The 23,729-nt window shown below is 42.2% G+C and overlaps 1 protein-coding gene across 1 annotated transcript in view; it reads left to right on the top strand.

Annotated features, from left to right (window-relative positions):
• The window catches only part of LOC147727580 (uncharacterized), a 176,999-nt gene that overhangs the window by 150,749 nt on the left and 2,521 nt on the right, over positions 1-23,729 (top strand). Inside the window, exons 9-12 of the mRNA XM_086963647.1 lie at positions 12,842-12,971; positions 18,926-18,992; positions 19,096-19,137; positions 22,657-22,926. Coding sequence (XP_086819773.1) covers positions 12,842-12,971; positions 18,926-18,992; positions 19,096-19,137; positions 22,657-22,926 — 509 coding nt within the window. The remainder of the gene's footprint in view (positions 1-12,841; positions 12,972-18,925; positions 18,993-19,095; positions 19,138-22,656; positions 22,927-23,729) is intronic.

Here is a 23,729-nt window from a genome sequence, read left to right as displayed (position 1 = left end):
AAGCAGTGCCACGTAAATTGCTAGACACCTTCTGTAATCCCTACAGTTCAAGTTGGGAGATAGCTATACCCAATTTCTAGTAGAACATAGTCGCGTTATATCTCCCACCCTATGCTGCAAGACTATGGTCTTGACTAAATTTATCTTGCAAGCTATTTATCTTTGGTAACTTTTTTCCTCTATTTCTTCATACACTCACATTTATTGGCCAGTTTGAGAAAGGCCTCATCAGTGAGGGATTATCAGTGAGGCCTCATCAGCGGGGTATAGTTTTATTCTTAGGGCACAGTGAGCACAGGACCCATAATTGAGCATACCTGCCACACTTAGGCTGCTGCACTGCGGAAAACAAACAGATGATGGGTTGAATAAATTATTAATCTTAGCTACTTGTAATTACTTGTGCTGCATTCTATTCTATAGCTTTTTGCCCACTATGAGTCTGAGACAAAATCCTAAACGTACTATCATTTTGGTATTCACAGAAGGTACTTACTCATTTTGGTATTCACAGAAGGCACTTACTCATTTCGATATTCACAGAAGTTAGGAGTCCTAACTTTAGGACACCTAAATGTCTTTTGTGAATACCGAAAGTCTTAAAGTTAGGACTTTTTTCAGTTTAGGAGTAGTAAAGTTAGGACTCCTAACTTTAGGACTCCTAAATGCCTTCAGTGAATACCGAAAGTCTTAAAGTTAGGATTTTTCTCAGTTTAGGAGTAGTAAATTTAGGACTCCTAACTTTAGGACTCCTAAATGCCTTCTGTGAACACCGAAAGCCCTAAAGTTAGGATTTTTCTCAGTTTAGGAGTAGTAAAGTTAGGACTCCTAAGAGGACTAAGTAGGTGACCACACAAGTATAAAAAATCAGAGGAGGTTGAGTAAGTCAAAATTCCAAAGTGTGTACTATTGAAGGAAGCCACTTTATGCAACACCCATCATGCGTCACGGGCAGTATTCTATCTCCTCTGAAACTGAGAAAGAACTTGAGTAGGCACGAAATATAAAGTTAACAGGAAAATCATGCATGCTCTAGTTTTTAAAAAACTCTATTGTAGTAGTACGGAGTGCTTCCTATAAGAAAAACAGAAGTGGATTACAAATCTACCCCAACATCGTTTGCTGTCCTTGGACTGATATCATAATCTTGATACCTGATTATTATTCGCTACCGGGGTTGGTATACACTCTTAGGTGTTAACACAAAGTCTACTAATATTATATTTGTGAAGGATGCACTGTCATCCTCTGTTCCAGCACTCAGCAAAGTATAGGGAATTCAGGCAATGCTAGGTCTTATTACTACTCCGGTATATCGATCATTATCATTATTATTACATATTATGTTATTGCTGACATATAATATTGATAGTGTCCCTATATAGTCTTCAGCTTACACCGTGGCCATCCTGAGGTGTATTATGGAGCTGAAGTGGTAAGTAGAGTGCACCATCTCAGTAGTATTAGAGCCAAACACATTCTTCAAACGGAGTGAAGTAGTGTGATAATTTAAAAATGGCACGTCTAAGGTCCTGTGGTTGGTCTATGTGTGCAACTCTAAAACTGCAAATTGGGAGACTTTTAGAAGGTTTTATTACTGTCATTCTACTCCAGAACTGAAGTGGAAAAAAAGCCAAAAGGGGAAAATATCCGGAAGTCTGCAAACTTTTTTATGCTAATTTCCCACACTTAGTCATTCTACTGCATCACAAAGCCAATGTAGTCAGTACAGAGACTATAGGTCTACATCTACACCCTGGATATAGGGACCTGGTTCCTTTCCAGAATCACTGTACAGTGGCACGTTTCCTCATCATGTTGTTGTTCCCTAAAGTAATCAATGTAATGGTTGGATTACAGCATTTAAAAATATTTTGCTCTATAATCCTCCCCCGTACTCTATGGATGCCCATGACAACCTATTGCTTGGCATAGGGACAAGCGATCACTTATATCCCGTTTATGCTGTTTGCGTTTATTGTTGTTTTTGGAGACAGAGAGTAATCAAATCTATCTGGACCTCTTTACTGTGTGTGGTGTTTTGATAAGCACAATATCCACTAAATGGCAACATGGAATTTCCTTTATTACTTGGAGAAGTCCACAATCGATGTTGTGGAGAGGGCTAACTGACACCTTTGAACCAATATCTACAAAATCTGAACTATCTCTATAGTTAAGTCCCACAAAAATTACCATCTAAGAGGGGACAATCTATTGCCACCTACATTTAGAAAAGTGCTTGGGCATTTGAAAAACGTTTTAGATTTGTTCACCTATCAATTGTATGCATTGGCATCTATTCCCCTTTCCTCTGGCTCCTAGACTCCAGAAGCCAATCCCAGGGATTATTTTGCCGTTTTATAAGGTTTCCTGATCACCTTGCAAAGATAACCGACATTTTGCAACCTACCATCAGAATGCATGACTAGGTATAAAATTCTGTTTAATGGTCAAGATTTCTCATCTGGTTCAAAGGTGAAAGCTATTAAATCCGAGAACTCACTCCCCAAAGTCATTTTTGATCATTGTTGATATGAGTCTCTGTAAACTCAAATCAGGGACCTGAGCTATTAATGTGTCATGATCCGCAGTCCACGCTCATCTGTATATTATAGAGATTTATAAAGCACACTAAAACCTGCAGTTGCCAAAGCGCTGAAGTGAGACAGACTGATCAAGAGGAGCAGAGCAGCTGAGAAATCAAGGAGTCTATGATGATAAGAGCCAGGTTTTCAAAAGTTTTTATATGCGTCACAGGCATAAAGAGGCGCTCCTTCAAACTTCTTTGGTGTTTGAGTCTTCCCTATCAGAGTAGGCCAGGGATAGGCTGCTGCTTGATGTGAGACTTTGTGGCTGTGATGTCTGAATTATGTGACACACACGATTAGACATTGACATTACATGTCCATGAATGCCACAGGACTCTCACAAGACATGTAATGATGGCGGTCATCCTAAATTCATGGAGTTTACATTCTTCGTGTTTTAAAGCGTTCCTTGCTAGGCAATTGATATACTTAATGGCTGCAGCCAGACACTTGTTGCCAGATGATTGAAAGTCGTATTAGTAGATTAGGGACCAGTAGGAACAAGAGAATAAGAACCAGGAGGTCCGGGTCAGGAGCAGGAGGAGCGGACACAGATGGATCAGGAGCAGGAAAAAGATTAGAATGAGAAAGAGGAAGGAAAGGGGGCAGGAGGACCAGGAGAAGAAAAAAAAGACTAGAACAGGAGAAGAAGGACCAGAAAGAAGCCGCTCAAGAGTAGGGCCAGGGTCACGGAGACCAGGGGGAGGTGGAATAGAAGGTTTAAGTTGTGCTGGATCAGATATAAAGTTTAGGACCAGGGCCCTGAGAAGTACCAGTGAGGGGGCAGGTTGGAGAGAACAAGCACATAAAGAGACAATACTATGACCCAGTAATAGAGCAGGGCCAGGAGAAGGATATTAAGGAAGAGGAAGAAAAGGATGATGATGATGACATGGAAGGCCAGTATATTCAAATAAAATTCAAAGAACATATGTGCTTTCTTTGTGGGAGTTGCATGTTTATGCAGCTGTGAATATCATGCCAGTAATTGTTGACTGTTTTGATGATTATGAGCTACAAACAGTTCTGCTGGGTGAAAGAAATCTCCTTAAGGGGAATTGTAAATAATGTTATTCATTAAACATTAAATACTTGAAGGGCCTATAAGTTATCCCTCCAACATGTGGGAAACATCTCCAAACTCAAAAACACAGGGGCATATTATCAATGCTGGTGATATGCTATTTTCGCCACGTTAGCGGCCGTTTTCGGCCGCTAAGCGGCGATAATACTATCGCCCAATTAGCAAGCTTTTCGCTAACTGATGTTAGCAACAGCTTTGAGGCGATAGCGAGCGGTTTGGGGCCCGCTTTGCATGTTAGCGATAATTATCGCTAATGACATACAAAGTGGGCGTTCCCAACCCGTTAGTGACTGAAAGCAGTCGCTAACGTCGCTAACGCCTATTAGCAAGGCAGGCTTAGCGATGGCAATATTCGCGCTAAGCGCAAATATCGCCAAAAACTAACACCTGCCCAGACCAGTTCTTAGCCATTCTATCCAATGGGAGGTGGATAACATGGCTAAGAGCATTTAGTCGCTAATGTGTGAATATCGCTGTATTCTCAGCGATATTCACGCTATCGCCGGAAAAATTATCGCTTTGGAGATAAACGTAGCTAATAGCGTGCTATCTCAGCGATATTTTCCGGCGATGCTTAGCGATAAACAAATTGTTGCTAAGCCTAGTTAGCGATAAATATCGCTAATCGTTGGTAATATGCCCCACAAATCTTTCAAGAAAATTATATCTTAAAACCACGACACAACATAGACATCAAATTATGTTTTAAATATATTATTTTTCATGGATCGAAACATGTATTAATATCTCTTTTCATATTGCTCTTGTCAACGGGTGCCCAGAAAACATAAGGAAAAATACATCACAGTTAATATTCACATAGTGAAAATCAAAAATCTACCAATGATCACATACACAAACATGAGACCTTGGAACCATATATAATCAAAATGTCCCAAAGTTTTTCATTCAGTGTATCCTTATAGCTTCATAACAGCTTCCAAACTTAGCTGGCATAGAACATAATGTGATGTCCTCGACGTTTTGACCCTGTGTTCAATATGGCGTGTCTTCCTCAGGAATAAAACAGACCAGAGGGAAGCCATAAATGTATTCAAATAAAGGCACATATGAAGTGTCCCGAACGGTATCCGTTAGTTATGCACCATGACATCTCAGACCCCAGCCGGGGTTCACTAGATGTGGGGATGGGGTTTATTTGTCTTGATCAGTTATCCTGCTTCAATTACAGTCGTCTTGGCCCAATTGTGGCTTCATTTGTTTCCGATTTACAATGTGACCAGCACCTGTCTTGCCTGTTGTCCTCCTGCAGGAGGACAGCAGACAAGTCAGGTGCTGCTGCTGGTCACATACTAAATCAGAAAAAAATTAAGCAATAGCCTCTTTGTAGAAATTGTACATGGATGTCATAGCTAACCAAGCCTTTCCTTGTCTGCCACAGCAGGAAACTTTTAGGAGTAGGCGAAGTATTTCTATCTTTCCACATAAAGAAATAGTTGTTGCTTGTTTTGACATTTTTCACAGTATGAATATCCTGTTATCTTCACCACGAAATGATACAACAGCTGGAATTGTACCCTGATGTTGCATAAGTTTCCTATGATGAAAGAGGGGCTGGTAAATGCAGTTCATTCTCATGGTATAATGTTTAACAGTAGTGAAGAGAGCTAATACTGGTCACAGAAAGGACAAAAATAGAACTGTGGAGGCAGTGGAATGTCGGTGCATCACAGAGCACTGCAGGAAGTGTCATGGCTGGCTTCCTGCCTGTCATATTTTGGCAGGATGCCAGAACCTCTGAAGAAGACATGTTAAAGCCCACTGGACCAGCACATCCGGTTCCACAGAGCCCCCTGCTGGTATTAGCCTGCATCGACCCCGTGTCAAAATCCCAACATTTCCTGCCTGCATAGAAATATATGCTTTGGGATTTTTTTAATCATTCACATTCCCACTAAACAGTTCCCAAATGCGTGAAAGTAGCAAAGATACCAAGCTACTCATAAGCATTCAGCAATCCTAATTTAAGCACAATTTATTAGTACACTGAAGATATATATCCATAGTGGCTTCTGCAATATCCCACCACTGACAGCCTCTTGCGTCATTTACCTCTGCAAATTACAGATATCCCGATTTTAAACTCCATTTGTATCTGTAAAGTTAACGGTTTAAAAGTTTCTAAATACTTCTGAAACTCATCATTTCTTGCACGAGAATATATTTTGCCATCCCTCCAACCTATCCCACATCATCGATCTTAGAAAAGAGCTTACATTGTTAGCCGGATATACGTCAGCACTACCTAAACCAGAAACAATTTGGATCTGCAGCTCACTGTATAAAAATAAATCTATTTTTACCGGGTTGATGGAGTTCTTGGCCTTTGGTGTCAGACTTCTTTGCTTCCTTCCAAGGCAGGGCTAATGGCCAACGTCTTCTCAGGTGATCCGCACTCATGGTATCTCAGTGACGTGAGACCTCCGAGGGCATGTATGTGCCCTGAGGTGCCTGATAATACCAGGGGTGCACCTCGAAGCCTGAGGGTTCTCGTGGGTGACTTGGTTGGTGGTGTTGAGAGACTGAAGTATGGACCATAGAACTTTGTGCCTACAAATATGTGTACATCAATTACATGAACCGTGGAGACATCCTGGGTTTAGGTTGAGCGCCTCTCCTGGTTATGGAGTGCATGTACCAAACTCTAAATATGCCCACCCACTCAAAACGTGTTAGAGTGTGACGAAAGGCTGCAATATATATACAATTCCTGGTTTGACTTTGAGAACAGAAGGAGATGTGAGAAGCAAGCCTGTTTCACAAGAGCATGGCCTGCAAAATGATATACCAAGGGGAGTTATGTTTCCTGTTCAAACCACACAGACACAGTTCAAAGCCTCAAAAGCACACACAGGTCTGGGATAAATCTAAGACTGTGAGCATCTCCTTAACCCCTTCGATGCTGATGACGAGCTCAGCTCGTCATCAGCCACGGGGGGGCGTGTGCGGATGACGAGCTGAGCTCGTCATCTAACGCGGCTTTTAGAAAAAAGCCGCGTAGCGGAAAAATAACCGCCGCAGCGATGCGGTTAAATAGCTAAGGATTGTTGCTGAGATCATCTATGCTCATCTTGACACCACTTATTAAAAGAAGCATTTACACCACTGGTACCACTATAGAAAATGTATCTGACTGTACTCCATGTTATGCTCCTCCTCCTCCTCACAGCGCAGTTTAGAGAAGTCATGTCAACTGGCATAATTTGCGATGCCTGGTAAGAACTAGGGGGCATATTAGCAAGAACCTCGTTAAAATTATCGCAGTTTTAGCGGCACGAAACTGCAGGTAAAACGGCGATAATTGACTTGCTAATATGCATTATGGAATTCCAATAGAAGCCCAGGTTAGATGTCTTGACACATCTAACCTGGGCTTCTATTGGAATTCTATAACGCATATTAGCAAGCCCATTATCGCCGTTTTAACTGCAGTTTCCTGTCGCTAAAACAGCAATATTTTTAATGAGGTTCTTGCTAATATGCCCCCTAGTTCTTACCAGGCATCGCAAATTATGCCAGTTGACATGACTTCTCTAAACTGCGCTGTGTACATTCATAGCACGTCTTGAATTTGTTCAGGAGGCATGTAAGGAGTCATTATTGTTCTTTCTAGGTTACAGATTGTAAGTGGGAAAAAAACATTTTGTGGTTATGTTGGAAAAGCGAATGTTGCCGAGGCCAATGATTGTAAAACACACAAGATGATGGACGGAATGTTGCACAATGGCAACACATTCACCCCCAGTCACAGATCTGTTGTTTTTGCAGAGGCCAATGATTGCAGCATGTTTAGTTTGTGTCACCCCTTGCATGCTTTGAGAAAATGCACGATGACCCAGTCTGGTAATGTCAGCTTCCTCACAGAGTGCCTTGCGAGCTTCTCTAGCTCGGATCCTGATGCCTTCATTTTAAAGACACACAAAGACCTGGTGATGAAGTCAAATCTGAAGCAAGAAAGAGAGTAGTTGCTTGGCATGTTCAGATAATAGCAGGGCCTGTGGAATAAATGACCACCTACTAAGCTAGCTGTAAGTGTTTTAGGAGCCGTATCTTGGGATGAAAGCCTTATCTGCTCTTCACTGGCTCATGGCCCAGAAACCCATTCTTATGGGTATATGTAATGAAGGGAGTACAAACCTCTGTTTTTACTAGTATTGGTACTAGTTTGCCTTCTCTCTGGCACCTTTGTTTCTGGTCTTATCTGTGCCTGTCGCCCTTGTCAGCGTGAGAGTCTGGGAGTACCTCCACTCCTTCTACATCTCGGTCGCGACCAGGCAGAAACTGGGTTTGTGTTGGCTTTCACTCGCTTGCGAACACCTCTTCAGGTAGCGCAGCCTCAGGAACACTCTCAATGGACTCCAGCAATAGACATGCAGCTGACTCCTCGTCAAAGTCTAGTTCCTCCCTTTCTTATCGCCAGTATATTATTTGTAGAATCGAGACCCTATCCAGGCCACATGTAATCAGGCATTCTCAGTCATATGTTTTTCATTTCTTCTCTAGAGAAAGCTCTGGGTCACCAAAACAACATACTACGCACACACACTTGTAGGGAAATCACATGATTCTCTTGTTTCACTAGGAAAATGTCACCAGGCATGAGTCTATTTGAGACATTTAGCTTGTTTGGCTCTATTTCTGCACCTCCAGACAGTGCCGGATGACACCCAGTGGAGGCCCCTAAGCAGTCGAAATTTTGGTCCGCCCTCGCAAACTATCTCCTAATACCCAGTGTACCAGATTTGTTTACAAACTGACAGCTACCAGAAGATGAGATTTTAAGAGACAAACTGATATGTGAATCCAATCTGATGACTCTGGTTTATGTACTTTAAGTTGTTAATGGGTACATTACATTAATACAGTATTTTATCTATAGTCTTTAATGTACATTTTTAGTTTCTTTGAGTTGATACATTTATTTCTTTTTGGAACAATATTTAACAAAGCTTGGTTGTAAATTTCTTTCAAGAGCAAATCAATATCATTTTGATCCTTTGTCGCGGGGCCCCTAACATGAGTAGGGCCCATAGGCGGGGTGCATACTTTGCCTATTTAGTCATCTCAAACTACCTCCAGATGTTCACACACAGGTCACTAGCCAGCTCATGGGCTCTGGAGTTCTCTACATCCCTCTCTGACCTGCTTATCTTCAGTGCAAAAGCCAAGTGGATGGAGAGAGCATGCAGCCTGTAGCAACAATAGTCTCACTGGCTGCAGTGTGTGAATGCCTGTCTCAGGCAGAGCATGATAACAGGGCTTTAAACTAGAAATACACATCTGCCCCGCTAGCGACTGAAAAAGAACCGTGGGCTAACAGATCAAAATACAAGCTGCACATTCCATGACTAAAAACCTTCCAAACATTTAGGGAAACTTTTCTCAGGTTCTCCTGAGCTATGCACATGGGGCCTCATTTATGAAAAGTGACGCATCGCTGCGTGAAAACAGCGATGCGTCACTTTTCACTGCGCACTCCTTGCTACACCAATGATGCGTCATATTTAATGTATGACGCATCATGTCGCAAGGACTTACAGATACGTCAGTATTTCTGACGTATCTGTAAGCGCAAAAGTGACGCATTGCTAGAGTGCGTCACAAAAGTGACGCAACTCCAGCAATGCGTTCTTTCACATGGGGAAAGCCCCATGTGAAAGGGCTTGCGTGAGTCTTACGCCTGCTGTGAGGCAGGCGCAAGTTTTTGACGCAACAGCATCCTAAAAGTGACGTAGTGAAATCTCATAGATTTCACTGCGTCACTATTACGAGGCTTTTTGCGGGGGAACGCCCCCTCTGCATACATTATACCTGGCGCAGGTATAATGTGGCGCCGGGGTTTAAAAAGTGACGCATCTACCTAGATGCGTCACTTTTTAAATATGGCGCAACAAGGAGCATATTTTACGCCGCTGGTGCGTCACAAAAAGTGACGCACCGGCGGCGCAAAACTGACGCAAGGCCTCATAAATAAGGGCCATGGTCGCTCATACACTTCTACAGTATCCTGTCCAACTCCTTCATTCTCAATGACTTTGAGCTAAATCTGTATCACTGCAGCAGAAGCCTTGTTCCTTTACATCATTTGCAGTGTTTAATTTGACCCGTTGGTTGCTGGTGCGGCCCACTGGCACTTTTTTTTTTAGGAGAAGCACTTCAGACTTTGACCCAAAGTCCAAGAGTAAAAAACATACAAGTGGAAATCAGGAGGAAGAGAAAGACAATCACTGTGACAAAGAGAGAAAGCAGCATGCAAGAGTGAGATAAAGAGGGCAGGGAGTGTCTAGTGGTGGTTTGAGACTAAACAGCCTTGGTATTAAGTAGCTCCAGCCGCCAGGACTTATTTTTCCACAAACGAAACACTGAACTCAGGACATCAGAATACACACCACTTCTCTGCACACATCATCAGCTCGAGATGTACCCCAAATACACACATCTCAGCAGTGACCTCCAATGTGCAGCCCTTTTTTGCTGTTTCAGAGGCTCTCCTAGGTCTGCATCTGTGTTGGTGCTGGCCTGCACTGGCTCAGGTTCACATCCTGATCTGCATTATGTACTTACAGAGGAGTAATCATTATCATGCATAAACATTCAAAGGGCGTGATGAATGGGGTGCAGGAATCTCTCCTAGGTGATGCCCCTCTTGTAGAATAATCAATAAAGATGGTTGGGTTTAGATCTCAGGAAATGTTATTACATGAGGATCGTCTCAGAAGGTTAACCCTTTGCATGCGTCGGACGTCACAGTGTGTGTGTGCGGAGGACGGCCGGGGGCCGTCCTGACCACGCCCAGTCATAAATCACCCGCACCGCGGCGGAATTCCAGCCGCGGTCAACGGGTTAAGACATAACTATGTGCTGACCTCGGTTCTCTGGAAAGCAGTACTATAAAGCCTCACTCGGGTCACACAATCACTTTGAAAATCACACCCAAAAGGTTGTGGGACTCACAGGCAAAGACATATACACACATTAGAGGTACAACAGGGCCAGCTTTAGAGCTGTTGGTGCCCAGTGCGACAGTCATTTTTTGGAGCCCCGACATCCCATGACCGCCTCCTCGGACTCTCCCACTACCACCGGGCAAAAGTGTCTCTCATCTCTCCAATCATAATCTATTGCTAAACACAGCGCCCATCCCCCCTGAGGTTGGTGCCCTTCCACAGGTCAGCACCCAGTGCGGCCGCACCAGTCGCACTGCCCTAAAGCCGACCCTGGGTACATATGAGGTACATACAAGAGGCCTTCTACTCTGAGCAAGAACGTGTCATCCCCCGTGGCAGTGACCAACCATAAGTGTCCTAACTTTACTCTAGAGCTGAAAGAACAGCAAAAGGTGACACTGCAATAATAGTAAATGAACAAGTGGGATGTAAGGCCTTACTACTTCACTTTGGGTCCACCTATTGTTGGGATATGCATTCAACTCCAGAATGAAAAGCATGAGACGTGTGTCACTGAGTATGAACCAATGTTACGTACAATTCCAGTTGCTTAGCACAGGAAATAGAATTCCGCCAGGGTCTTAAAATGTAGTGCCTGTGTTGGTAGCAGCACATCCCCTACTTCCTCCCTACACAGGAATCAGTGGGTCAGGCTCCAATGACACCTCTCCATCTATTGCGTAGTGAGGGCTCCTGGTACACCGAGTCTCTGTGAATTCCATCACTGGTGGCTAAGCCAGGGCTAGCACCAAGCCCTCCATCCCATGTGTCGAGGAGGGTCCAAACCAACTTTCAGGAGGAAGCCGCTCTCTCTCTACTGTTCTACTGAACTAGGTCTCGGTGCCCCAGCACCCATGCAGACATGGCACGATAAAAGCCCCTGAGGACTGCCCCACCTCCCCGCAGTGCCCCATGAGCACATCTGTTGTTGACAGCAAATTCAACCATTAGGAAATATCTAACTCTGACTTATATACTATCTCCTGCTAAGTGACCAGATCAGATCACAGCCTGCCCCGTCAATCATTCTGGAATGACTCTGGCTTACAGTCTTTTAAGATTTGAAGAAAGAAGAAACTCTTTATTGTGTGGTTAATTAAATCCGTAGCAATGTTACATAAAAAAACTTTTTTATAAGCATAGTAAAACACATTACACTTTAGACACATTTGACTTCCTTAAATGAGGATTTAAATAGCCAACCAGTATAATGCAAATAGTTTTTTTTATATGGTCCGTTAAACTGGTACGCCTTGTAAGGCTGATTCAAGATACTTTAAAAACCTTAGCAGCTTACAGTTCAGTTGAGTGCCTAATGTATGGATACATATAAGGTATATATGATGGATGGATGGATTTAAGATCTAATTGTCAATTGTTATTTTAGAAAGAACCTTTCGTGAAAGCTTTTCTCTTTTTAACCATGACCAAATGTATTTCCTATGCATGTTTATGGTAATAATTGTTTATTAATACAATAAAGCTTATCAATTCATTTGCCTTCTCTTTACTTCCTAAGCAGTAAAACAGAGTTAAAAGCTGCCCCAGACACGCTGTGGTCACACTAATGTATACACAGAAGGAAAGACAGCCATATACTTCGGTTGTGACTAGACATCACAACTCCCTTGAAGCCCCCCCCGGGACCCCTCCCGTGACTACGTAGTCTGCTGCTATGTTTCTGTTTTTTTGATCTACTATATAAATGCTAATGATAACAGTGCTACAAGTTAAAGTATAAACAAGAAATAAATGTCTAAAAATATTTTATACATTAATACATAAGCATTAGAAACAGCTTACTCCTTCGTCTCCACTACTTTGTTAGGTATTGTTGTCAGTAATTAGAACTTGTAAGAGAGAGAGAGGGTCCTGTCCAGGCACAACTGGAATTGGACATTTCTGGAAATAAACCTTTTTGAAAAGCTGAACCCAAAGGCTGCACAAACACCAGCTGTTTAAACCTCCCCTGCATTACTAATTTGGCATGTGTTAAGATAGGCGACTGGTTAATGAGTCGACATTGCACACAAACAAATTGTTCACTATAGAACGGTGCCTTTTTCCCCCTAAAACCACAACCACACGAGGAAGCGTGGGTGAAGATGGGCAGCGCGCGGATTGCAGGGAGCCATATTACGTCATGCTGTCTGTTCTGCGGGGATTGGTCGAGGAGTCCTGGGACATGGTTTAAATAGCGGGAGATGACAGGGAAGAAACAGAGACCTCGGCAACCTTTCCGACAGTCCTGACCCGCGCCTCCTTCAGCTCAGCTTACCGATTCACCAGCCAGAGAGCCCAGTCTCCCGACCTGTACGGAAAAGAAAGGTAATGTGCCTTTATTGCAGAGGATTGATGCATGCATTTGAATTACCTAGGCTTGATGCAAGTTTTGCTTGTGCAACCAAACCTGCTATCTGTAAAATATTTAGCCAAGTTTAGCATCTCAAACATGTGAGTTGAAAATTTCGCAGTTTGGCACATTTGGTCGCTCTGCCTCTAACCAGTGCACCCAGTACGCCTCTACTTGTTGCAGTGGTCAGTAGTGTCAGTTTTGTAAAAGAATCTCAAAAAGATATCAATAGTTATGTGCAGCTAGGGTACATCCAGAAACTAAGGAATGTCTCTAGGAGCTACAATACAGACAATCTGGGTGGTATACCTTGCAGATGAAGCCTATGTCGGGGTTTTGCACTTTCCACTGGAATTAAACACTCTCCTCATCACCGCTGTGCTGCTCCTGAGTTCTACTGGTTTCGCTCTGTGTGAGTATATAGGGCCACTCTATTTGTAAGCATTGACAATGTCAATAGGCTTGGCTTATAACTGAAGGTGCCTGATTAGTCATTTCTGAGTTTAGGCACTATATAAGTCATTGCATATGCACTCTATCACTAATACTTACACTCATGCATTCTCTCATCCAGCCACTGACTCATTCGTGCATTCACTCACTTACCCATCCACAATAAATTGTACACACAAATTTAACAGGTATATGCAAGATAAAATAATGAATGTAGAAAAAAGAAGTCTGCTGCCACCTATACGAGACGGGCATATGTTTGCAATTGAAAAATGTTACACCTAGCAGGAAGTGGCAATCTTGCAATGGTGTTGTACCCTGTGTATTGTTCTTTTTAAGTTCTAACATGTTCACCATGAATAGATGAAACATGTTAGCCATCTTAGAATACTAATACAATGTTACACTAACAAAAACACCATTACAAGGTGGCTGCCCTACTTAGAAGCAGTGGCCGCACTGCCAATGAAATAAGACGCAGCGCATGGCACATGAAATTATTGACAAGGTACCACTGTCTGGGGAGATGCACTTTGCTCTAAAAAAGAGTTGAGAAGGAAAAACATGAAAGGGGCCTTTTGATAGAAGAAACTGAAAAATTAGAGAAGGAAAAAAATGAAAGGGGCCTTTTGATCGAAGAAACTGTAAAATTAAAGAATTGGACCACCAACCCTAGCAAAAAATCAAGCTCATATTCAGGCTGATGTGCACATGTGATCAGGCAAAGTTCCCTTAATCACAGGTCAACAGAGTCAGTGGCTGAAGCGGGCTGACCCATTGTCCTATGCTATATACTTTCTTGGATAAAAGTAGAGTTAGAATGACGCTTGAACAAACCACTGGCAGAAGAGGTCTGACCTAAAGCCCTCCTATGTATGTGTACATATGTAACTATACATATGTATGTATATATTTTGTTATGGTTTTTTATCACAAGTGCCAGGATGACAAACCTTTGTCACCATAACCAAATGAAATGTATTGAGCAGTGAACCTGCCCATAAACAACCAGCAGGCATACATTCATACAATTAAAAATCACTATAAATGTACATTTGGCAAAACAATATACCCTTCCTAAGAATATCTAACAGGGTTATCACAGTGCAAATCTTCGACTCTCAAGGATCTCAAATAGGGTAATTGACACCAAACATATTCCCTACCAAGCTAATCTGTGAGATTCCAGTGAATAAAATACCTGTCTACAGGCTTCAATACAGTTTAATATCAATTAACCCTTACAGCTCTATTGGCTTAACATATTCTTTACAGAGATATGCCTACTGGCTTTGTTTAAACTTTCATAATACAAATCCTCCCTATAGCAGGTGACGTAACTTTTCCTGTTGAATGAAGTAGGCCCCTAACCTTTATCATTGGCTTGTTGCCATAACTAGCTTAGGCCTACTGTATTGCACATACGATTTCCAACAAGGCAACCATCAGGCATGTATTCAAGAACTCTTTTTTTTCAGTGGAAGCACATGGCTTCTGCTCGAACATATGCTGTACTCAGTATAATCAGCACGTTGATAGACAAAGCCTCCCTCTCAGTGGTTTGAAAGCTCTGTTTCTGTTGATCACATAAGTAGTCTCTTGACATCTCTGATGTCAAGTCAAATGTAAAGAGCAGATGCAAGGATTAAGACATGGGCTACTAACAAAAAGGCAACGCATTTCAGAGGAGACCAAGGAGGCAGTGACTGAAGCTTGTGACTTAGTCAAACACAACACTTTTTATTGTTTTAGCTAAAGGCCATCCATTACAAATCAAACATAAAAACAATCACGCCAACAATTGAGTAAGGTTCATACCATTATACACTTACACAAGATTAAAATATAATCTTAATATAATTAAAAACTGTGGTTAAACAAGGCTTCTTGCTATTACAATTTCTATAAAATATGCTATGTAAACAACCATAAAGACCAATAGTAAATTTTCTTCTGAAAGGTAAATAGATATTAAGTAAGTCCTGTAGCCTAATGCCAAGGTATGTTTATGGCTTGTCATACCAGGTCCTAAACAGAAGCTTCATTCTACCACTGTTCATGCCACAGTTTTGCACACAAAAAAGAAAACAAAGTGAATCATAGTTTTAATTCCGCCTCATTTTAAGATTACAGAAGCAGTCGGTGATCTGCTTAGTCTTTAACAATGAACCAGATGTGGTGGTTCAGAGGTTCGTACATGCCTGAGTGCCTGAAGATTTTCTCATGACTGCATTGTAGTAGAGGTTTGCAGAGGCCCTCAACTACATCACTGGGTAATTGAAGCCCAGATCACTAATGATCACACTAAGGGGTATATGTACAATGAAGTGAGTGAGTGTGAATCTAGTCTTCCTGTCTTAACGCTGCACTTGACCACTTCAGAAACGCAGGGCTGCACCATATTTACAAGAATATGTTGCAGCCCTGAGTTGCCGCTATACCTAGCTGCCTAGCACCAACACAGGCCTCTGCGTTGAGTGGAAGATTGTTTATGTGCAGGAAGGTCTCCCTTCCTACACATAAACAATCCTTAGATGATGTTTTGTAACTTTTATCTGTGCTGCCTAATGCAACACACATAGAATTTACAAATGTCATTTCTTTTTTTGATTTTTTATGTGCAGGAAGGGTCACCTTCCTGCACATAAACAATCAATGGCCAGTTGCTGTTTTTATGTGTACTGCACAACGCAGCACACACGGAAACAGCAAAAACTAGGAAAAATAAAGCATTTCTCCTTATTTCACCTGTTTAAGACATGGTTTTCCCTGGTCTTAATTTTGGCGCTGCCTCCTATTTACGCCACCCTTGTAAATAGAGGCCAGCATCAAAAACAATGGGTGTTACAGTGGAACGCACAACGCAGCACCCATTGCCCTCCCCTTTCACGCTAAGTACAGCGTTCAAGAGTGCCTTATTTACAATGCAGCATTAAGCCACGTTAAGTGACTTAACACTGCCTTGTAAATAAGGCGAAGACACAATCGCCATCACAATGTCACTGAAAGACGATAGGGGATTGTAAATCTACAAATGGAGGTTTGGTTAGGCCCATGAGATTTAATATTGATTGGCCTCCTCCTAATTACTGTTAGGCATCGGCCATTCCCTGTTAATGGTAATCTCAGCACAGAGTTGAAGAACTGACTGAGTATGAACACCAAATTACAAGCATCTCAAGTCTCAATCATCTGGAGGGTGGGTGGCCCTATAGAAGGCCTGCCAGTCCAAGTCTATTACAAGAGTCCCATATGCTTTTATGAATTCTCGGGTTTTAACATTCAAACCTTTCCATTGTTACTATCTTTTGGTCCAAAATGACCTATGCTTGTAGCTTTAAAGTAAAGGATCATGCTACTAAAGCCTTCCCTTGGCAGCACGAGGAAGTTAGCACTACCGCAGAACCCTTGAGTCATCAAACTTCATGGGGAGTTCATTCTCCATAATGTAGTTTCCAAGCAACAGCTTGTACCATTGCCTCAAGACAGCAAATGGAAGCTTGCTTCACCACAGAGAAGTTTAGGCGTGAGAACTATCATTCCTGCACCCCTCTCATGTGGTCAAATGATTGTGAGAAATTAGATAGGTGCCCAGAAGCGGCAGCACTTGCACTGAGTGCCATACAATTAAAACAACTCTTTTATTTCTCACATGTATTTTCAATTGTGAGAAATTATACGAAAAAAATGTAGAGTCCTTTTAAATAGAGACTGCAAAATATAACATATATAATTATTCTTGCCAAATTTAACTGAAATCCACGACCCGTTGTTTTCATTATGCTTACAGGAAGCCTGCCACTCATACATATTTCCATGCTCTAGATCTGTAAAATTTGCCAAATTCCTTTTAATAAACAATTGGTTAGACTTGGCCAGTTGTGAACATTATCGCAGTTTCAACAGTCGCCTTTGATTTTCTTGAACTTAGGTCCAGCATTTAGTGTATTGTTCGTTTATAATATATATGCATGCATGTTGCTCTCACGTAGCTCTGCATCATGGTTTCCATGTTTGTACGCAAGATCCAACGATTTGGCCAATAGGTATGCTGAAGTTAAAGGTCTGGTGTGTTGGGTATACAAACAACAATTGCAACTCATCACCTCCCACCTTTTAGGTCTTGTTCTGACAGCTTTAGCTGTGTCAAGCGTTCTTGTCATCAATACATCAAATAGAATTGTAAAGAAGTGTGGACAGAGAGTAAGTCTTGGGTCAGCCCTCTTTGGCCATTAGTTTTCATTTGTTTTTCAAGGTTTGCCATTGCCTGGATGGGCTTTCTGTCAAGACACTGCCATTTTGAGGATGGTTACATCAAGTAAAAAACAACTTGACCTGTAGGTTGGGGCTAAGACCCAGCGTGTGTTCTTTGGTGTGTGTACTGTGCTGGTACAGCAACTTTTAATCAGTGATGTATGCCTTTAATGTATTCTTTTTGGATGCCAAAGCCTATTGTAATATAAGGTCACAGTGCCATCCACCAATCAGCCTTGAGCTTTCGTTTGTTTTTTAAAATGTCCTGTCATGATAACATTTTGTTGGGTTCATTGTTTTTTCTGTTCACACAATAAAATGTATGCGTATAAAGTCTTTCTTAAAGATGGAACGAAAATACGCTTCTTTGTCAAATGGACACACTTACATGGCTTTGCTTCGTAATAACAATGGAGTGATTTCTAAGCTGGAAGTCTAAAACAAAATGCTCTTTTATCTAACAAAAATGTTATTATGTTCTGTCACACCACACCAACTATATCATACCTGACCTATAATACCCAAATTACCATACATAACCTGGCATCCTGCCATAACTTCCACACTGACCTACCATATCTAAGTTATTATATCTAACCTACCATTTCTAACCGATCTTATCAAACCTACCATACCCAATCTCTGATATCTACCAAATATATGTACAGTACCTACTTACTTACCATATTTACTTACCTGCCATACCTAGCATACTAGAACTACCAATCATAACTACCCCATCTACCTACCTATCATTTGGGACCTCTTGTAACGGCTTGAAGTACTGCAGTCTGCAGCAAAAAGCACTTGTGCTTAACGCGAGGGCCATCTGGTTAACAACCAATTGGTCCGTTAAAATTTGCCAGATGTATTGGCTTTGTCAATGCTTGATTTAAAATCTCGTTCCTTCTTCCTTTTCTCGAATATCAAGAAAGTAAATGCTATTATTGAAGGTTTGTGGCGTATCCTTTCAGACCACAGTTGGTAGACAACAGGATAAGGAAAAGTGTGTATTAGGTTTGCCTGGAGCTTGAGTCGTTAAGGGAAGTGATAACTTCAGGCATCCTGGTCCATAGACACACAGACTTGTCAGAGCACTAGTGAGGTAAACAAGGCTGACTTTTAAGAGACTTATCATTTACATCATTTGTGAAAACTGAAGTATGAAATAAATGCATACCTTTGCACTGTGTCTGACTATCCATTTTGCATCTGTTTCTAGACAGACAGTGAACATGAAGATTGTGGTGCTTTGCCTTTGCCTCCTCGGCGTGGCCTGTGCTCTTCCGGTAGGTGCTCCTACACTTTATATGAATTTAATTCAGATGTCACTTGGACACGATGCAGAGGGACAAAACTTGTAAAGCATCTTTGACTTTATTCCCCTTGCAGGCGCTCCGGTCGAGGCGTTCCTCCAGTGTGGAAGACAGCCAGGTAAGGCCCTAGGATAACGGATAACAGAAATCCTTTTATTTTAACAACAGACCAATCAGACAGTGGCTCTGGGTTCTAAGAGATCTGCAGGAATTAAAATCTGACGGAAACACATAAGAAGTGTGGAAACAGCCCTTTCCCGAATTCAATCAGACTTGCCTCCACCGAGTTTGATTAGTATTTGTTTAAAATACTTTTGATCTTTTACTCTTTCACATATGCCCCTTTTATCTCTCATAATCACTCTCTGTTGTCCTCGCCGACAGAGTGCATGTTTCTCCTGCTGTCTCTAAACATCCCATCCCTGCCCCCTTCCCAACCTGTCTACTCTAGAACAAGTGGGAAACTCCTGTCCAAGCTACACTGGACTGTTTGATTTTTTTTGCATGTTGTTTTAAAAAAGGCAAGTACATATTGTTTATCTTTTTCTTGGAATTGTTTAGGCTACTCCAGTTCTTTATTTGTGTGCCTGTCTGTGTTGCAAATTAATCCCTGTACCCTTCATAAAAGGTATTGAAGGTGCTGTGTCTAGCCTTCTTCAACTTTAGTTTTTGTTATCCTCAAATTCTTCAAAATATTGTCATCAGGATTGATTTTTTTTTAAAAATCGGTTTCTTCAGAATGCACTGCCCCATACCACTTGACAAACTAAATGCACTTCTACCAAAATGCAGACTCTTTGCTAAACCACAAACACCTTATAAGCAAATTGCAGCACTTAGCAGCCATGTTTCAGTTATCTTGAGGTAGGGCATTCTAGGGCAGGCTTCAATAGATATTAGGTGGCCGGAATTTCAACATTTGCAGCTTGAAGATGCATGTAGTTGACGGGTGATTTGGGGTTGCTAGATTGCATCCAGCAGTACCAGTGATTTGAAGCGCTTACAGAAAATGATTCAGTGTTTGTAGATTTAGTGCATATTCATTTGATGAAATATCAGATTGGCATTCAATTTACCAAACATAGCAATATCAGCATACACTGCTACTGCAAGCTTCCTTAGTTGGAAAGTTTTTACCAATGATAGGGATCTGCCCCCAGCTTTGGCATTTGCAAGAAAAAAGATTCCAGACACAATAAGCACCGCCTTCTCCTATTCAAATGGTAACATTATATGACACTGCATTGGTATTTATATAGAGCTCTCCGTACACGTTGTGAAGCCTAAAGCCCTTTTTGAGCGTCGTTCAATTCCATTATTTATAAACCACTTCACGCCCATGCCCCCCACCCCGTCAAAGTCGTCAAGTGCTGCTATTTATAGGAGGCATGGCTGGATAGGTCATTTATTCCACTGGGCATTTCCCCAATGCTCTGGGGCCCTTGGAGACTGGCTTTGAAAGCACAGGGTCGCTCCTGGTGCCTCTGTCACTATCCCCAGCCTCCAAAGGTTAATTGCTGCAAGCACAGCGAGGCGTCAAGAGAGAGAGAAAGAGATGGTGGGTGTAGGAAGGGAGAGAGAAAGTGATGAGAGGAGGAACATACAGAGAAACCAAAGGGAAGAGACAGAGAGTAGATGGATGGAAAGAGAGAAATAGCGAGAAGAGATCAAGGGACCGGGGCTGGTTTGAGCATTTTTTCCCAGGGATGCTTGCAATGAGGTTCCTAGGACAAGCTGTTGAGGTATGTGGGGTGTGAACAATGTGATGGAAACACATTTTACATGAAGGTACTCACCACTCTAGGGCAGATAGTATCAAACGTGGAAGCCGGCATTGGTATGCTGCCTAAGTTGGGGTTACAAGGATAAATGGAGACATTAAGTGGCATTAGAACATTAGAGGCATAGACATTTTAAGGATTTTGGGGGGCCCTGGTCCAAAGTACTTTGGGGTCCTCCTGTTCGAAACAGCTTTCAATTTATATTCCAATTTCAGCTCTTTCATTCCCCCTTTAGCCAGGTAAATGACAGTGCACAGGCACACTTGTTCACATTCTAAATGTGCTTACATTTAATATTCAGAATAGAGGAAATATTGTAACTCAGCAACAGCTCACTAATACTAATGTCAATAATCTCTTGTGGAACCCTCCCATTTCTCGTATGTGAGGTCCTGTATTTATCCAAAAAAAAGAAACTTTGTTATAGATGTTGCAAACCCAAACACATTTCTCTGCAAAATGTCTGTAATAGACTCTCTTACATCACCCACGTTAAAATAAATGAAAGTGAAAGGGTATTTAAAACAATCTGTTTAGAAGAATTATTCAAGGTCATCAGGGAAAGACTCTGCAGAACAGAAGTGGCTTTATCAAGGGGCCCCCTGAAAGGCTGGGGCCCTGGGCCAGAGTCCACTTTGCCCGTGTCTTAAAAAGTCTCTGATTGGAGGAACTTAAAAACCACCAAAATGTGTACAGAAATTGACAATTCCACAGGCACATGTAGACTTATTGCCCTCAAATCATAAAGTGATCTGTGCAATTGCATTGGTCGGTAAGACTAGTCAAACGTGATGAATTATGTTTAAGATTAGCTGAAAGCCTTGAAGGAATTCTCCCACTGTATTGAAATTCAAAATAAGAGACATGGCCGCTGTATATAATCTATACGAATCACAGAGAAAGCTTCCACAATGACCAGGTTCAAGAAAGAGAGGCCTTGGTTTCTATCCGATCCCCATTGCTTCGACACTGTCTCACGTCCTACGTCTTTCCCACCATTGGTGGATGAGGCTTTAGTACGTAAACATGTCTACAAATAGCAATTTTCAGCCATCCTTGCTAGAATGGGTGTGCATTTATCAACAGGTACACAGTTGTTTACAAATGCCACCCAAGATGGACGCCATCTGAGGTCGAGGGTGACTTACTTGAGAACCTTTGTGTAGCAGAAAACCTGAAAGAGTCACTGTATTGAATTTGCAGTGCACCAAGTTAGCATTAGCTGGAAAGAGCCTCAACAAATCCTCGCCTTTTGAGTGTGGGCCCTCCTGGGCGCTCAACTAACAATCATAGGCTCTGGTGGACTCTTCTCTGCCATGTACAAGCAGCACACAGACCCCCATTGAGAATCCACTTGCCTCCTCTTGCTGCTTCATAATGCCACATGAGAAGCAGAATCAGTATTATTATCACATTTGAACGAAGGGTGGAAGAGGATCATCTTGGTGGAAAGGTAGGCGGATGGCAGAGGGATGGATGGCCATTGCTTCTGCCCTCTTTCTGCCTTTCTATTGATGTCAGTGCCAGGGGACAGCCTCACATGACACCCAACTACATATGTATTCTTTTAGACCAACTGAAAGAGAGAACCCAGATGATCTGATTTCATTTTCTGGGAAGAAACAAATCTGTGGAACAGCTTGATCAGTGTTTCTGGACCACTGGGATCACCTGCCCAGCATCTCAGTGCAATTACAGTAAAAGGTTTGCCCACACAGGCCACGGCAAAGCAGCCCTTCAAAGGGCAGCCTTTACAGAACTATTAGGCAAAAAACAGCTTTGAAAAAGATAGTTGCATTGCATGAGATTTACCACAGTGTCATATTTCAATGTGCTTCTCACTGATCCCTTTTCAGGACTCATCCAAAAGTGTGTCCCATGAAAGCCATGAATCTGACTCCGACTCTTCAGAGGAAGCTCGCCCCGTGGCCACTACTGCTGCTCCTTCCACGGAAGCCCAAACTGATGAGGCCTACACCGATGGTGCCTTCACTCGAGGAGACAACACCGGCAGAGGAGACAGCAACATCTTCCCCTTTGAAATCATTGCAGCAGATGATAAAGACCACCCCATCAAAGTAAAATACTGGAAGAGTGCTATGGGGAGCTACAAGAGAGATGCTCAGGTAAGGAGCTCTTTTGAACAGTGGGTGGATCATGGCAGTGTGCGGAAATACCAAAAAGGCCACGTCCCTTGTCCATGAGAGGCCATTTCTAGTTGTTCTTCTCCTTACTTGCTCCATTCCATAGGTTCAATACTGTCTTGCCTCTATTTCTTCGGTTTGATACTTAATCGGCCTCAGAGTCCTAACCTAATGATCCAGCATACTGTGGCACTGGAGAAATAAAACTATTTAGTGAAAGTAAAAAAATGCTGTTCAAGTGCACAAGAGGATTGTTTCTAATGCCACAAAAATCTAAATCATAGAAGCTACTCAAATGAACACCAAAAGACCTCAACAAATAAGACTTTTAGCCCAGCTTTAGAAACATGTAAAGGACGGCAGCACAGCACCCAAAGTTGCTCTGCTGGGCTGCTTGACAAGAAGAGGATGGTAAAGCTCCCTAGCTACAGATATATGGAGAAGCGTGGCTCAATGGTTAGAGCAGCCGACCCTAATGCAGAGGTCTGGCCCGGGGCCAGGGTTCAATTCCCGCCTTGGTGGCTCTTGGACACAAATTCCCTGGACCTGATAATTCTCGCCTCGGTGCCTAGTCTAATCATGGGTCTGACTCTGTGACTCTGGACAATAGCTTGCTTAATCTCCACAATGGCCCCAGCAGTGCTTGGATGCCTGGCTTCACCTTGGGGGTGATTTTTGAAAGTAGGGGACCCCTATGTATTAATAAAAATGTACTTGCTATACATAGGGAAGTAACTCAGGTTGGAAACGGTCTATAGCCAAGTATTCGAATCTCATAAAAACTA

This window comes from Lissotriton vulgaris, chromosome 3_1 (genome assembly GCF_964263255.1).
Source record: "Lissotriton vulgaris chromosome 3_1, aLisVul1.2, whole genome shotgun sequence".
NCBI lineage: Eukaryota > Metazoa > Chordata > Amphibia > Caudata > Salamandridae > Lissotriton > Lissotriton vulgaris.
Note: the sequence above shows the minus strand (reverse complement) of the source record. Positions and strands in the feature narration are given on the sequence as shown.